Source organism: Bos grunniens, chromosome 25 (assembly GCF_055505025.1).
Source record: "Bos grunniens cultivar Pamir isolate PY7600 chromosome 25, Bosgru_T2T1.0, whole genome shotgun sequence".
Taxonomy (NCBI): Eukaryota; Metazoa; Chordata; class Mammalia; order Artiodactyla; family Bovidae; genus Bos; species Bos grunniens.
In genome coordinates, this window is record NC_141189.1 from 41,176,191 (window position 1) to 41,191,202 (window position 15,012).

At 59.1% G+C, this 15,012-nt stretch overlaps 3 protein-coding genes across 13 annotated transcripts; 2 read left to right on the forward strand and 1 right to left on the reverse strand.

Annotated features, from left to right (window-relative positions):
* The first annotated feature begins 4,862 nt into the window (after positions 1-4,862).
* Positions 4,863-7,717, forward strand: PGP (phosphoglycolate phosphatase). The gene is made up of 2 exons (XM_086376353.1): positions 4,863-5,587; positions 5,687-7,717. The coding sequence occupies exons 1-2, from the start codon at positions 4,948-4,950 to the stop codon at positions 6,010-6,012; spliced, it is 966 nt and encodes a 321-aa protein (XP_086232479.1). The 5' UTR covers positions 4,863-4,947; the 3' UTR covers positions 6,013-7,717.
* Positions 7,718-8,607: 890 nt separating this feature from the next.
* On the forward strand, positions 8,608-10,254 carry BRICD5 (BRICHOS domain containing 5). 10 transcript variants are annotated; one of them, XM_086376308.1, is made up of 5 exons: positions 8,608-9,062; positions 9,267-9,422; positions 9,498-9,599; positions 9,812-9,965; positions 10,068-10,254. In XM_086376308.1, the coding sequence occupies exons 1-5, from the start codon at positions 8,730-8,732 to the stop codon at positions 10,160-10,162; spliced, it is 840 nt and encodes a 279-aa protein (XP_086232434.1). In that variant the 5' UTR covers positions 8,608-8,729; the 3' UTR covers positions 10,163-10,254. The 10 variants fall into 10 exon arrangements, with proteins under 10 accessions (XP_086232434.1, XP_086232436.1, XP_086232432.1 ...); XM_086376310.1 differs by having other exon boundaries at positions 9,279-9,422; XM_086376306.1 differs by having other exon boundaries at positions 8,608-9,422.
* Positions 10,127-13,971, reverse strand: MLST8 (MTOR associated protein MLST8). 2 transcript variants are annotated; one of them, XM_086376350.1, is made up of 9 exons: positions 13,935-13,971; positions 13,202-13,404; positions 13,022-13,070; positions 12,780-12,942; positions 12,278-12,353; positions 12,040-12,192; positions 11,113-11,237; positions 10,807-10,970; positions 10,127-10,717 (listed from the first exon to the last, which is right to left on the reverse strand). In XM_086376350.1, the coding sequence occupies exons 2-9, from the start codon at positions 13,328-13,330 to the stop codon at positions 10,599-10,601; spliced, it is 978 nt and encodes a 325-aa protein (XP_086232476.1). In that variant the 5' UTR covers positions 13,331-13,404; positions 13,935-13,971; the 3' UTR covers positions 10,127-10,598. The 2 variants fall into 2 exon arrangements, with proteins under 2 accessions (XP_086232476.1, XP_086232475.1); XM_086376349.1 differs by having other exon boundaries at positions 13,022-13,073.
* Between the last annotated feature and the right edge of the window lie 1,041 nt (positions 13,972-15,012).

Genomic DNA, 15,012 nt, shown 5'->3' on the forward strand with positions numbered 1-15,012 from the left:
AGACCAATTTTCATTTTGCCTATTTGGGTTGTTTCCACCTTTTCTATGATTGTAAATGGTGGTGCTATGAACATGAGCATACAAGTTTTTAAAACTTTTTAAGGTAGTATTTAAGTAGTTTTTTGAAGCTAAGTGTTTGACAGGATTTTCTCATTGAAGATACCAATCATCCCCATTTTGAAGATGAAGAAACTAAGGCACAGAACTGACGGAACACTTGCCCAAGTGCTGGCCAGAGGTCTAACTGCTGGCCAGAGGTCTGTCCAGAGTTGTGGGCTAGAAACCCAGAGGGTGTGCTGTCTCAGTTTAGTTACTCTCCGTGGCTCAGCTCAGTGCTGGAGACTCAGGTGAGTCAGGCCCCACTCCCTCCAGGAATGCCAGTCTCTGGGGAAAGCCAAGCAGGGACACAAGGGCCTGGGCAGAGAGTGGGCAGCTCTGTCCCAGGAAGGGCACCAGCAGAGACATCTCCATTCTGAGGCTGCCCAGCTCAGGAACCCAGGACCCTTCTGCACCTGGCAGGAGCTGGGATGTGTGAGACACAGGTTAGATCCCGAGAGGTCAGGCCAGGGTAACAGTGGGGCTGCTGTCTGCAAGGGGCTTGCTCACCATTGCAGGGGTTTAAGCAGAGGGAGTGACAGTGTTTCAGAAGGATCCTTCTGACTGCTGGGCAAGGAAGAAAGACAGTCTCTGAGAGGGACAAACAGGAGGAGGAGCAGGTGGGTGCTTCTGCTGCAGGAGGCATCTGGGAAGCACCTGGGAAGAAAGGACCAGGACACCTCTCGAGGATGTTCTGGGGAGTGATGGGAGAGCCAGCAGCAGAGAGGTAGAGGGAGACCCCCAGAGGAATGGAATGGGGGCAGACTTCAAAGACAGAGCACAGCCTGCGTGTGGGTGGACATGAGGAGGAGTTGGCCCAGAGGAGACCGACAGCCTGCCCTGCTCCGTGCTCCAGAACCTGTGTGACAGTTCTCAGCAAGAGGCCAGGGCTCCTACCTAGTTACTCCCTGGAGGTCAGAAAAGGGAATCCCGATCTGGTAAGCTCTGAGCCCCGCTTCAGCTGAAGCCTAGGCAGACAGCAGACACAGGAGTTGATGGGCCTGAAGTCCCTGGAAGGCAGAGTGGCCAGGGAAGGGCTTCTCCCTTCCCCAAAGTCTCCCTTCCCCCAGGTGTCCTCCTCTCCCACCCTGCCCTCACATGGGCTCCAGCTGCACACTGTGTGTTTGACAGTTGACACCAGCCTCTCTATGGCCAGAGCCAGACAAAAACTCCATCACCCTCCAAAGTGAAAGTGTTCGTTGCTAAGTCCTGTCTGACTCTTTGCAACCCCATGTACTGTAGCCTACCAGGCTCCTCTGTCCATGGAATTCTCCAGGCAAGAATACTTGAGTGGGTTGCCATTTCCTTCTCCAGGGGATCTTCCTGACCTAGGGATCAATCCTGCATCTCCTATATTGGCAGACATCTTTTGCCGAGAGCCACCAGGGAAACCCATCACCCTCTGTGATGGCGGCTAATCTCCAGTCCTCGGATGTACTTATATTTACTCAACCAATCCCACATTGAGAAGTATTTAAGTTGCATTCTTTCCCCCCATCCACCCCCCCCCTTTTTTTTTTTTTTTGCCACTTCAGTCCTTTTTCTTTGTTTTAAAGAATTTTTGTTTGTTTTGTTTTGGCCGCAGATGCATACTGTGGGATCTTTACTCCCCAACAAGGGATTAAACCCACACCCTTGGCAACGAAGTCTTGTAGTTCTAACTGCTGGACTGCCAGGGAATTCCCTTCAGTCCTTTTTTTTGCTTAGCTCATTAGAAAGGAGAACATCTGTGAAAACACAGATTTAATGGCTATTGGTAGTTTCAAATATAATTTAGATCATTTATTTATTTTTGGCTGTGCTGGGTCTTCATTTCTGCATGCAGACTTTCTCTAGTTGCAAAGAGCAGGGATTACTCTCTAGCAGCAGTGTGCAGGCGTCTCTTTGTGGTGGCTTCTCTTGTTGCAGAGCACGGGCTCCAGGGTGCACAGGCTTCCATAGTTGCGGCTCTCAGCCTCTGGAACATGGGCTCAGTAGTTGTGGCATGTGGGCTTAGTTGCCCCGCAGCTTGTGGAATCTTCCTGGACCAGGGATCAAACCTGTGTTTCCTGCATTGGCAGGCGGATTCCTAACTACTGGGCCATCAGGGAAGTTCTCTAATATAATTTAAATGCATGGAATGCCATGAAGATTAGTGTATGTCCTTGAACCATCTAAGTCCATGCCCCACTCCGCTTGTGGTCCAGCTTCCTCACTTGGGAGGGCCCTGGCACTGTCCATTGGCAGGTATACACTGAGCACCTACTGTGTGTCAGGGACACAAAGCCGTCATGCTGTGCACCTCTTCCATCCAGACGCATCGCACCTCTTCCAGGGACAGTCCTCCCCAGTAAAGGGTGCCATCCCTTCCAGCCTCCTTCAGGACCTTGTCCATAACCATCCCCTCTCTTGATACTGGCCATTCCACCTCTCCTGCCATGCCAACTCAGACCCTACACCCTATAGGGGATGTTAAACAAAACAGAGCTCAGCTTTGGGGTCAACTGAGTTTAATCCCAACTTTGCATTGCCCAGTTGGTGACTGTCTGTGGCTCATGTCCCCCATCTATAAATGGGGACATTAATCATCCCCGCCTCTGGGAGTTGTCCTGTGATTCTGACAAGGTAGTGCAGCACTCAGTGCCTAGACACTTACTGCCAGTAAACCAAGGCAGCCAGGCAAGTACTGCGCCAGCCAGCCCTGGCTAGACAGAGCATTCTAGCCCACTCCTGCCAGTGAACCACACACACTGCCTCTGAGTGGTAAAGCAGGATTTGTGACCTCCTGTCAAATCAATTCTTCCCATGGTCAGATCCACCAATTAAACTGAATGGGAAGACACAGAAAGAAGGAGCTAGTGGGTACAAGATACTCCTAGCTAGTGGGTACGCCAGGCAGGAACACTGTATACCATGTCCCTGTCCTCCAGCGGTTCCCAGACCAGCCAAGACCAAACAACAGGCCATAGGGGAACAAGCAGGGCCTTAAGGTACTGAGGTTACTGGTTTTACTTCATGGGTTTGAGGGTGAGGCGGGCCCCAGAGTAGACTTTATGGAGACTTGGGACCCGAGAGAGGAGCAGAGATTTGCCACACTGGGAGTTGGAGGTCTGGATTGCCTGGCACAGGGTAAGTGCTTGGGAAGCTGGGACCTGCTAGTCTTCCCCCTGGCCTTAGTGAAAGTACTGAGAAAACCACACCTACTGTGTGAACTGGCAACTCCACTTCTAAGTATCCACCCAAGAGGAACGAGGGTCTATGTCTATTTCCCTCTAGGAATGAGGGAAATGAACGTGTAGGAAGAACCTTCATAGGGGCATTACTTACAATGGCCCCAAACTGGAAGCCACCCAAATGCCCATCAAGTGAGGAACAGGGGAGTAAATTCTTACAATGACCCATGTGGTAATTAAAAAAACAACAACAACACTGAGAAGAATGGATTTCATTGATACTATGTTGATCCAAAAGAAGGAATAACCAGGAGTACACAGGGCAAGCTCCTGCAAGATAGTCCAGGACAGGCAAAGGAGGCTGTGACTCACTCTGGTGACAGAAGTCAGAAAAGCAGTTGGAGGGGTAACCTCTAGGGACACATAGTGACTTGAGGGAAGTTTCTGGAGTGATAGAAATATTCTGTACCTTGATCTCGGCTGTGTTTACACAGGCCTGTTGTTCAGTTGCCCAGTTGTGTCCAACTCTTTAAAATCCTATCAGGCTGCACACTTAAGATTTATGCACTTAATGTTTTGTGTGTGTCCGACTCTTTGCAACCCCATGGACTGCAGCACGCCAGGTTTCCCTGTCCTTCACTATGTCCCGGAGTTTGATCAAATTCACATCCGTTGAATCGGTAATGCCATCTAACCATCTCATCTTTTCTCGTCCCCTTCTCGTCCTGCCTTCAATCTTTCCCAGCACCAGAGTCTTTTCCAATGAATCAGCTCTTCTCATCAGGTGGCCAGTTTTGGAGCATCAGCTTCAGCAACAGTCCTTCCAATGAATATTCAGGATTGATCTCCACAAAAGTTAGTAATACGTATTAATGATGAGAGCGACCAGTTACTGAGTGCTGTGTTCTAGGCACTAACGTCCTTCTCTTAGACCCTGATCCCACTGCCCTGTAAATTATTCGTCCACATGACCACCAAGCACAGGAAAAGCGATTTTGCAAAGGCCTGGAAACGTCTTCCAGAACGCAAGTCTTGTTAGGAAGGAGCCTGGGCCTGCCTCTCAGGAAAGGCCATAATCGGCCAACGCGCAGACACTGCGTCCACGGCGCAGAACACCGCCCAGCGCCGACCCGGCAAAGGTGCGGACGTGACTCCTGCCGCAAGGAGACAGCAGACCCCTCCCGCCGCGATCCCGCGGAGCGCCCAGCCTGCAAGATAGGAGACAAGCCAGCCAATCACAGCCGGCCCGGCGCGGGGGTCACTTGATTAAGGGCCTCCGTCACCTAGGCTGACCAAGCGCCTCCAATGGGCGAGCTGTCCTGCAGCAGCCAATGAACAGCAGTCTTACGTCCTGCGCCGGCGCTCCGGCTCCTCGGCCGAATTTCCGCAGTGAGCGCTCCACGCAGAATGCCGGTTGGCTTCCAGCCAGCCAATCACCGCGGCGCCTAGGGCGCTCCAGCCAATGGCCGCCCGCCTGTCCGCGGCGGACCGCGACGGTTGGCCCGGCGCTCCCGCAGCCCGCGGGAGGCGGGGGCGGATTGGCGCAGGCGGGGCCCAATGGGCCACACGCGCGAGGCGCGGGGCCTATGAGCGCGCCGGGGGCGGGGCGGGCCCGGCAGCAGGCGGCTGCGAGGAAGAGCGGCCGGCCGGTGGCGGCGGCGGCGGCGGCGGCCGGTGGCGGCGGCGTCGGCGGGCGGCCATGGCGGAGGCGGAGGCTGGCGGCGACGACGGCCGCTGCGTGCGGCTGAACGCCGAGCGGGCCCAGGCGCTGCTGGCCGACGTGGACACGCTGCTGTTCGACTGCGACGGCGTGCTGTGGCGCGGCGAGACGGCGGTGCCCGGCGCGCCCGAGACCCTGACGGCGCTGAGGGCCCGCGGCAAGCGCCTCGCCTTCATCACCAACAACAGCAGCAAGACCCGCGAGGCTTACGCCGAAAAGCTGAGGTGCCTGGGCTTCGGCGCCCCGGCGGGGCCCGACGCCGGTCGCGAGGTCTTCGGCACGGCCTACTGCACCGCGCTCTACCTGCGCCAGCGCCTGACTGGCCCGCCGGCCCCCAAGGCCTACGTGCTGGGCAGCGTGGCCCTGGCCGCCGAGCTGGAGGCCGTGGGCGTCTCCTGCGTGGGCGTGGGGCCCGAGCCGCTGCTGGGCGATGGCCCCGGCGCCTGGCTGGAAGCGCCCCTGGAGCCCGATGTGCGCGCCGTCGTGGTGGGCTTCGATCCGCACTTCAGCTACATGAAGCTCACCAAGGCCGTGCGCTACCTGCAACAGCCCGACTGCCTGCTTGTGGGCACCAACATGGACAACCGACTCCCCCTGGAGAACGGCCGCTTCATCGCGGGTCCGTGCGCCCCGGGTGGAGGGAGGCTGGAGGGCGGGCAGCGAGCCCCTCCCGGTCTCTGACCCCCGGCACGCCTCCCCTCCCTCTCCGCCCCCGCAGGTACCGGCTGTCTGGTCCGAGCCGTGGAGATGGCCGCCCAGCGCCAAGCCGACATCATAGGGAAGCCCAGCCGCTTCATCTTCGATTGCGTGTCCCAGGAGTACGGCATCCACCCAGAGCGTACCGTCATGGTGGGCGACCGCCTGGACACAGACATCCTCCTGGGCGTGACCTGTGGTCTGAAGACCATCCTGACCCTCACGGGTGTCTCCAGTCTGCGAGACGTGAAAAGTAATCAGGAAAGTGACTGCATGGCTAAGAAGAAAATGGTCCCTGACTTCTATGTTGACAGCATAGCCGACCTTTTGCCTGCCCTTCAAGGTTAAAGATTTAGTGTCTTTAATCTCCAGAATAAAAAAAAAATTGAAACCACTCACCCAAATTAATAGGTGGGGCTTCAGCATCGCTCAGCTAGGTGGCTTCAAGTTTGCTTACTTGGAGTTAAGCAGAGGCGCTAGTTGTTAACCTTGTAAGTAAACGTTTGGGGGGCGACTTTGTTTACAGATACTTATATTTTAAGATGCACTTTTAAGCTTGGAGGGCATTGTGGGGATCCTGGGCCTTAGGTGCCAGTGGGCCTTGCTGTTGGGTTCAGTGTATGTCCAGGATTCAGGTAACCTCAGGGCCTACTGGTGGGACTGAGGTGGGTCTAGGGGTGTCATGTATTTATTGAAAGTTTCAGGAATCAGTGGGGAGGAGGCGCTACTCATTTCCACTGTTGTGAGCAACTTGTGCAAACCAAGCCAGGGCCCCATCAGTGTGGTCCTCAGAGGAACCTGCTGCCGCCTCAGGTCCTCACCTGCAGGGTGGGAGCGAAGGAAGGGGCTGCTCTCGGGCGGAGCCTCCCTGTCCATAGGGTCTGGGGTGCTGCCCTCACCACCCCACACTTCCTTCAAAACCACTCCAATGTCACAACTGAGTGTTCGTTTTAGAGACCAGGGCTGCTACCCTCATGGAGTTGTGCATTTCTGTAAACTCAGCCCGGCTGAGCCTCGTCCTTTCCAAACGTGCATGTAAACCCAGGTGGTCTGGACTGAGCCTGTTGCTTGGCGAGCAGCCAGGAGGGCATGAATGCCATCGTTGAACTCAGGGCTGCCGTTTAGGGAGCTCAGAGCAGCATTGATACCAAAAGTTTTTGTTTTTTCGCTTTCTAACAATTTTGTCAGGTGGTGGATTTGAAGCGTAAGCGTATGACTAATAGCTGTGCTCTGTCTTATAGCGGAAATCCCACTGAAGACGTCTGCGTGCCCCACAGCCAGCAGTTGGGCCAAAGGCACGTGCTGGCCAAAGAATGCTTGTCACCCAAGGCTCCCTCTGGGTAGGGGAGGAAAGAGGTGTCCCCAAAACAGGAATTGAATCTTTTCCTGTCTTCCCAGACACTTGGTTGGATAGATGTCATATCCCAGTGGTCCATGAGGCCATCGGTTTTGACCCTGAGGTCCCTTGTCACTTGCCAGCTGGAGGACTGGCTGGGTCCACTGGCCAGCCAAGGGTTCTTGGCAGGGGGCCGTGGCCTTTTCTGCCTGCGCCCTGAGTTGCTGACCTTTGAGAATGGGCCACTGGCTGCACTTGTAGGGGAGTGCCTGGGAAGCTGTTCCTTTTGGCTGACTACTTCCTGGTGCCTCGCCCCACACCCAGCAGCTTCTGCTCAGAGCCCACAGTTCTCTCCTAGCCTCAAGATCACCTTCACCCACCCTCTAAGAGTTCTCAGAGCAATAAAGCATGTCCTGAGCCTTGGCTCCTTCCAGGGCTGAGCGTCTGGGGTTCAGACTCTGCCGGGGGCAACGCGAGGGCAGCAGCGCCTGTGAGGTTGGTGGTGCTGACGTTGGCTCTGTGAGGTCGGCTCAAGGTGGGTCTGGATGTTGAGCAGGCCTGTCAGGGCGTTGTCACCCACACCAGGAGCACGCAGCAGGTGCGGTAGCCGGCGATACTTCCCTCTTTGCCTGGGCAGCAGCCCAGGAGCCTGTGCATCCTGTCCCTCACCCCTGTTGCACTGTGTGAACCCAAAGGTGTATTAAACTCTCGACCACAGCTGACTCTGGTGTTCCTTGCTCTCGCCTGGACAGCAGTCTCTGTGTGGAGGGTGCAGCTGTCTCGCCACAGCTGGGTGGCCAGGGAGCGGGAGGGGGTACCCTCAGGACAAGGCCATTCTGGGACTCCAATTCGATTTGGGACTCAGCACAGAAACTCCGGCCCGTTTGAGGCCCACTGCAGAAATGCAGGTTCTAAAGAATCAGGAAAAACCAGGCATACGAAAAATAACCAGAGAAGGAAGAGATCGTGGGGTAAAGCTGGTGAAGGACACGCACTCCCGAAAACTGCCAGTGCTGGGAGCTACTGCGTGTTGGGGTCCATAGCCCCAAGTGGCTGGAAACGCATGGCACCGGTCAGTCAGGGACAGCCATGCTGGGCCGGGCAGGGGTCTGTGGGCACAAGGCTGGCCTCACCATCCTGCAGTATGCAGGCAATCCTAGGAGGCTGCCCCTGCAGCAGTGGAGCCTCCTAGAAGCTGCCCTCGTCTTGGGCATGCACCCGCGAGCTGCCCTGCATTGGGGACTGGGAAGCAGCTGGGGTGCATGAGAGGAAAAGGAAGTGGCAGAGTCCCATGAAACAGCCATTTGCTGATGGCCTGCTGTATGCCAGGCCCCGTGCCCAGAGTGTAGAGGTACCCTGAGAGACTGGGAACAGACGTCTACAGGAAAATGATATCAGCCCCCAACCAGACTTTGTATTGTAAAGTCCTGGGCAACCTGGGCTGCCCTCTGCGCCAGCCACCGGGTCTCCACTTCCACAAGGGCGCCTGCGCTCCCAGGCCCACGTGCGCTCTGGTCTGCGCAGACCAGGCATCAGAAGAGCCAGGCAGCAATGAGCAGCCCCTCCAGGTGTCCCGTCTCTGACCCGGATATCAGGTGGCTGGGCTGGGGAGGAAGCAGGGGGGTCAGGCGGGGAGGGGGCCAGAAGGACTGGTTGATCAGAGGTGTCCTGAGGTTTCCCAGCCGACTCAGGAGCAGCAGACAATCTCGCATTGTCCCCTGGCTGCAGCATGGGGCAGGGGAGCTGCTGGGCCAAGCGCCCCATGCCTGCGAGGGTGAGCGCTCCCCCCACCTACGCCCTCTTGGAGACAGAGGCCGAGGGCAGCCCGGCAGGGCAGGAGGAGCATCTGTCTCCTGAACTTCTTCAGCCTCTACCTCCCCTGAACCAGCCCGTTGCCTGGCCTCCACTCCGGGCCCCACTGACTCCGATGTGCCTCCAGGTGGAGACCAAGCCCTGCCACCGGCACTGGAGAGCTCCTGGCCTGCTGCTGCTGATGCTGGCACTGGCCACCGCCGCTGCTGTGGCTGGAGGGCTCCTTGGTTTCAGCCACAGCCCTCCCCAGGTGAGCCCCTTCTCAGGACCCAGGCAGAGGCTCAGACAGTCAGGAGGGGGAGGAGAGACCAGCCCTGCCCAGCCCTCCTGTGGGGCCAGGGCAGGGAGCAGACATCAGAAACCTAGAAGAGTGGTGGGTCAGAGCCCTGCAGCTGGGATGGGGGCGTGTTGGGGCAGCCCCAGCCTGGCCAGCGATCTCCCGCCTCCCACCCAGCCCCCTCTGCAGACGCTCCGCCTGAGCCTCCCGAGCCCGGGCGTGCCCCGGTCCAACCAAACCGAGCAGGTGGATGTGGCCCAGAACGTGGCAACCATCTGGGTGACTCCAGCCCAGAGCAACCGCAGCTGGGCAGTGCTATTCGACGGGCAGAGCGTGAGTGGCCTGGCGGGGCGGGGCAGGGCGGGGGGGTGGTTCAGGTGGCCCTGCCTCACCTGCCTGCCTGCCCAGGGCTGCGTCTGTTACCGGCCCTCGGAGCACCGGGCCTGCTTCCTGCGCCTGATGGAACCCCAAGACCGTGAGACTCTGCAGCTGCTGGTGAACACCTCTCAGGTGAGGAGCCTCCAGCCATGGGCCAAACAAAGGGTCCTGTGTGCAGCCTGGGCCCAGGGCGGGCTGGGGCTCCAGTTTCAGGGGAACAGAAGCTCTGTCTTCCTGTGGACGAGGGTGCTGACGAGCCGGGGCAGGACTGGCACACCACCAGCATGTCCCGGGATGCATGGGCCCCACCCAGCCGGAAGCAGCGCGAGGGTCCTTCTCTGCAGCTCCAGGCGATGCAAAGCCCCAGCCAGGACACCCACTACACCCAGGAGCTGCTGGCAGTGCTTGGGAGCCAAGAGGTGGACCCTGCCCAGGTCGGGGCTCCCGTGCAGCACCTCTGTGCCAAGACCCCCATTTACTGGGCCCGACGTGCAGAGGGTAAGTCGGGGCAGACTGTGCAGAGGAGCCTGGGCTTCCTTAGGACAGTCTGGGGACAGAGGGGGAAGGGTCCTTTGGGGTTCACAGAGCCCCCTCCTCCAGGGCCCCAGAGGCAGCGGCTGATCTACCTATGTATCGACATCTGCTTCCCAAGCAACATCTGTGTGTCCGTCTGTTTTTATTATCTCCCGGACTGAGCCCCCAGCCTGGTCCCACAGGCCGGCCACCTGGCCGACCCTATCACCAGTCCACGGAGGGCGGACAGGGATAATAAACCATTCCACCCGGCCTTGATGGTGTTCTCTGTGGCCTTGGGGATGCAAAACAGGGCGGGGCGGAGCCCGGGAGGCCCTGGCTGGGGGTAAGCGCCAGCCTCAGACGCCCTTGGTGGCTCTAGGTCCTGTGGGTCCAGAGTTTCTGAAGGAATAAGCCCTGCTGCGTCCACATAAGCAGCCAGGGCTGAGAAAGTCCCAGATTGGACTGGCCTGGCCAGGGGGCCAGGGTCACTCAGTCCAGTCCGACGAGCCTCGGATGAAGCAGCCAGCCCATGGGTGTCACGCTGACCTGGGCAGCTGGACAGACACACCCGGCTGGTGCCACCTGGACGGCTGCCTGCAGTGCCCAGGAACGAGGCTAGCCCAGCACGCTGTCGTTGAAGGCCAAGCACACAACAGCTTTCTGGTGGCCGCCATACTCTCTCTTGATCTCGCCTGTCTCCACACACCAGAGCCGGGCCAGGTTGTCAGAGGAAGCTGCAGGGAGGGAGGAAGAGCACAGATGGGGTTCAGGGAGCAGCCCCGGGCTGGGCCAGTGGGGCGGGGGGCAGGGCGGCGGGGCCCACCGGTGACGATGTATTGCGAGTCTCCTGAGAAGGCGCAGCCCCACATCCAGCCCCGAGATGACTCTCCAGGATTACTGCTCTTGATGCTCAGCTCTGTCATCAGGGAGAAGTTGGACGTCCTCCAGATCTTGCACGTCTGGTCGGCCGAGCAGGTGGCGAGGAGCCTGGGGGCGGGGATGAGCACGGCAGGGGTGCCATCAACAGCCGCTCCCATCCCGCACTCCTGTGCTGTCCTCCAAGCAGACCCAACGCATCAGGCCCCCAGCCCCAGGCACACCGCCTCCTGCCCCCTGACCCTGCACACACGTGGAGTCGGGGCTGAAGCGGCACTGCAGGGCATAGCGGGTGTGCGCCGGGATCTTGGTCTTGGGGATGAGCTGTGTCACCTCGTCGCCAATGCCTCCAGTCAGGTTCCAGACATAGCAGTTCCCCTGCCAGGAAGGAGGGAAGTCACAGGAGGCCGGGGCCTCCGGTCTGACAGGTGGGGGAGGATACCCAGCAGCAAGACTTAGATCCAGGGGCTGCCATTCAGCACTGCGGCTATGCACAAGAACCTGGGGGCCAGGGACATGCGACAGGGAGCACCTGGGAGACCCGGCCCCGAGCAAGGGCCACACCTGATGGGCTGAGGGCAGGAGGCCATGCCTGGCCTTCCTGAAGGATGCGCCTGGCCAACAGAAATGTGCAGAATAAGACGGGACGAGGGCACCCAGACACAGGGAACTGTAGGGCAAAGGCTTGGGAGTAGACAGCTTGGGGATGTTGAGGGATAACTGATTCGCTGAGATCAAATGGACGTTAAAGGAAGAAAAGGAGGCTGGATGGGAGTCCAGGGGTCAAATGGCAGGGTCCGGAGGCCCTGGTAAGGAGCAGTCAGGCTGCTCCTGCTGAAGGATGCTCCGCATTGGGACAGGAAGATGTCACAGGGGGAAGGAAGTCAGAGAGGCTGCAGCCACTGTCAGGAGAGAGGAGGGAAACTGGGACCAGGAGGAGAGAGGGAAGTGGACAACTGGAAAGACTGGAGATGGAGAGGCCCGGACTGCTGCGTGGGCCATGGCCGGCGGTGAGAGGCTGCATCGGGCATGACCCCCAGGGTTCTGGCTCTGGGGGCTGGGTCAGAGCTGGAGCCCAGGACGGGGAAGCAGGACTCAGGGGGAGAGGAGAAAGCCCACCTGCAGGGAATAGGGTTCTAAAGAGCAGGGCACCAAACCGCACTCCCTCCCCTGGACTCACAGTACTATTGACGGCAGCCATGTAGCTGGCATCTGGGTCGATGTGGGCGGATGTGATGGAGACTTCCGGCTCCGGGATCAGCTGCTCATTGTGGTCAGTTTTCAAGTCCCAGATGTGGATGGCGCCGCTCTGGTCACCCACGATGAGCTCCGCCTGAGGAGGCGCCGGGGAGGTGAGGCCGGGCAGCACCCCTGCCCTCCAGAGCCCCAGGGTGCCCAGCCCCGGGCGGCCCCCTCACCTGGTTGGGGTGCAGGCACACGCAGTTAATGGGTGCATTCACCTGGAAGATTCGCTGACACTGCAGGTTCCGGGACCTTCGAGACGAGGGGACACACCCTGTCTGTGCTGCATGGCCATCGGTGCCCCCCTCCTCCCCAAGATACCCTTTCCTTGCCACTTATCCTCTGTCTGTGATGGGAGCTGTCTCACAGGAAAGACTTGGGCGGGGGTGGGGGGGGCTCGGACCTCCCCAGGGCAGCCTGAAGCCAATGACTGACTCAGAAAGGGCATAAAGCGTGGGCCCTTGCCTCGAGTCGGGACTTGCTCTTTGGTGCAGCTCATTCCAGAGCCCCCTGTGGGATCAGGCTGAGGATCTGCTGGGGGGGTCTTTGTGGGCCTGCCTCCCTGCCCTACCTGCTTTCCTCACCTGCCTTCAAGAAGTCACCTGCATAGACAGTCTCCCGGGCTGGCCCTTGCCCTACCCACCCGGGCAGCAAGCTGCTCCCGCCCAGCGCCCACACCTGAGGTCCCAGATCCGGGCGGTGCAGTCCTCCCCGCCCGTGTACATCCAGCGCCCGTCCTCGTGGAAGCCCACCGACGCGACGTTCTTGTTGACCCCGTCGTAGCTGATGATGGGGTTGGGGTTATTGGAGTTGAGGTCATACATGCGAATGTGCTGGTAACCTAGGAGCAGAGGCCAAACAAGTGAGGCTGTGCCGACGGACCTAGGAGAAATCAGGGGTTGGGATGGAGGGCAGGGTACCTGCAGCTGCAATCATGGTGCGGTCGGGTGTGATCTCCAGCGCGTTCACCTGCTGGGTCTGTTAAGGAGGGTGACAAACAGGGGCCTCCGAGGCCTCTACCCCGGCGGGTTCAGTGCCGCGTCCTTTCCACCGCGCATCCTGTCCGGCACCACCCGCCCCATCGCCCCAGCGGAGGATACGGAGTCCTGGTGCTGCACAGTTCGCGTACAGATCCCGCTGTGGGCCTGCCAGAACCGCACCGTGTGGTCATAGCCTGCAGTGGCCAAGATGACGGGGTCACTGCCCACTGTGCCTGGAGACGTATTCATGGTGTGGCTGCCGGAAGGACTCGGTTCGATACAGGGCACTAGGTCTGACCCACAGGGGCCAAAGATCAGAGCATCTAGAGCAGAGATAGGGAATGCAATGTTTAGAGAATACCCTACGTCCTAAGTACGTTACAGCAGATTACTCGGTGCTGGGGAATAATGAAATCATCCCCATTTTAGACACGGGGAAAACCGAGGCGCGGAGAGGTTCAGGGAGACGCGTGACAACCGGCAAGGGACAGCTCGGCGCTCCGAGCCGCGGGCTCCGTCCCCAGCCCCGAGAGCCGCCGCCGAAACGCCCTCCCACCGGCGGCCTGCAGGGGGCAGTCGCGCCGCGGGCGCCGCGGTGCCGCAGGGGCGGGCCGCGCATGCGCAGGGCTGAGCACCGGCCCGCGAGCGAAGCCTGAGCGCAGCGGCCGCGCGTGCGTAGTGGGCCGGCGGCGGGCCCTGTGGAGCGGCGCGGGGGAGCTCCCTGTCTGGACCCTCGAGCTCCCCGGCGCTCCGCCGACCGTCCTGACTCTGTCCCGCGAAGCCAGCGCCCCCGGGGCGCGCTCTCCTGGCCCCTGGACGTCGCCTTCCAGCCCTCGTCCCGCGGCCCCCGTACCTTTCAGGCGGCTCCGCGCTCCGCCGCGGCCCAGGACGGCTAGCGGAGCCGGAGCAGGTCGATAAGGCAGAGCATCGAGTTATCGATGGGGTAGTAGGGCGACACCAAGGGGCACGAGGGACGGGGGTGGCGGGGACGAGACTAAAGCTCTGGGGTAGAAGGCCCCTATCTCCTGGGAAGAAGAGGTACAGGCCCCGGGACGAAAGCAGCGACCCCAGCCTTTTCCCCTCTCTGGGACCCCACCCTCCCGAGAGCGGTTCCCTAGGCCGGGTGGTAGCATCCACCCCCCACCCCATCCGTCTGGTGCCCACTAGGATTCCCAGGTAAATTACAGGACATCCAGTTGCATTTGATTTCAGATAAGCAACGTGTTTTGTTGAGTACAGCCTAAATGGGATATACTTATACTGAAAAGTTCTACGTTGCTTGCGTGAAATTCAAGTGTGGTTAGGTGTCCTGTAGTTTTCTTTGCTACATCAGGCAACCCCTAGTCTGGGCCCTGTCAGGCCTGTGCGGACCCCTCGGACCCTCAGGTCGCTTCACTAATCCTAGTGACCCCTCCATTACTGGGGTCCCTTGTGCCTCCTCTTCCATCCAGCCTTCCCACATTCTACACACGTGGCCTCAGAGGGGAAAAAAAAGGATCTTGAGACAGCCTCTCCCAGGGCATCTTCCCACCAGGCTTCCAAATTGCAGCTGCACCCCTTTTCCTTCCTTTGGCCCCTTGACCAAGGCCAAGTCCCCTGCCTATCCCAGGCCCTGGTCCTGGCACCCTTCCTCCCTGAATCTTCCCTCTTTCCTTCCTGTCAGCATTTCTTTTTCTTTTCTTCCTTTGTTTAATTTTTTGTCTGCGCACCATGTGTAATGCGGAATCTTAGTTCCCCGACCAGGGATTGAACCTGTGTCCCCTGCAGTGGAACCACAAGCCTGAACCCCTGGACTGCCAGGGAAGTCCCTCCCTCAGCGTTTCCACACCATCCTTCCAGACGGCACCCTTTCAGAAATCCAGCCTCACTTCTCACTAGCAGCTTGACTCGCTGTCAGCTGTCATGTTTTACTCCCAGCTCTCCAGTGAGAG

Coding starts and splice junctions, on each gene's coding strand:
- PGP (XM_086376353.1), top strand. CDS start 4,948: ATGGCGGAGGCGGAGGCTGGCGGCGACGACGGCCGCTGCGTGCGGCTG. Junction 5,588..5,686: donor GAACGGCCGCTTCATCGCGG/GTCCGTGCGCCC, acceptor CCGCCCCCGCAG/GTACCGGCTGTCTGGTCCGA.
- BRICD5 (XM_086376300.1), top strand. CDS start 8,730: ATGGGGCAGGGGAGCTGCTGGGCCAAGCGCCCCATGCCTGCGAGGGTG. Junction 9,600..9,811: donor TGCTGGTGAACACCTCTCAG/GTGAGGAGCCTC, acceptor CCTTCTCTGCAG/CTCCAGGCGATGCAAAGCCC.
- MLST8 (XM_086376349.1), bottom strand. CDS start 13,330: ATGAATACGTCTCCAGGCACAGTGGGCAGTGACCCCGTCATCTTGGCC. Junction 12,193..12,277: donor TGTGCCTGCACCCCAACCAG/GTGAGGGGGCCG, acceptor GCGCCTCCTCAG/GCGGAGCTCATCGTGGGTGA. Junction 10,971..11,112: donor CGCTTCAGCCCCGACTCCAC/GTGTGTGCAGGG, acceptor CCCCGCCCCCAG/GCTCCTCGCCACCTGCTCGG.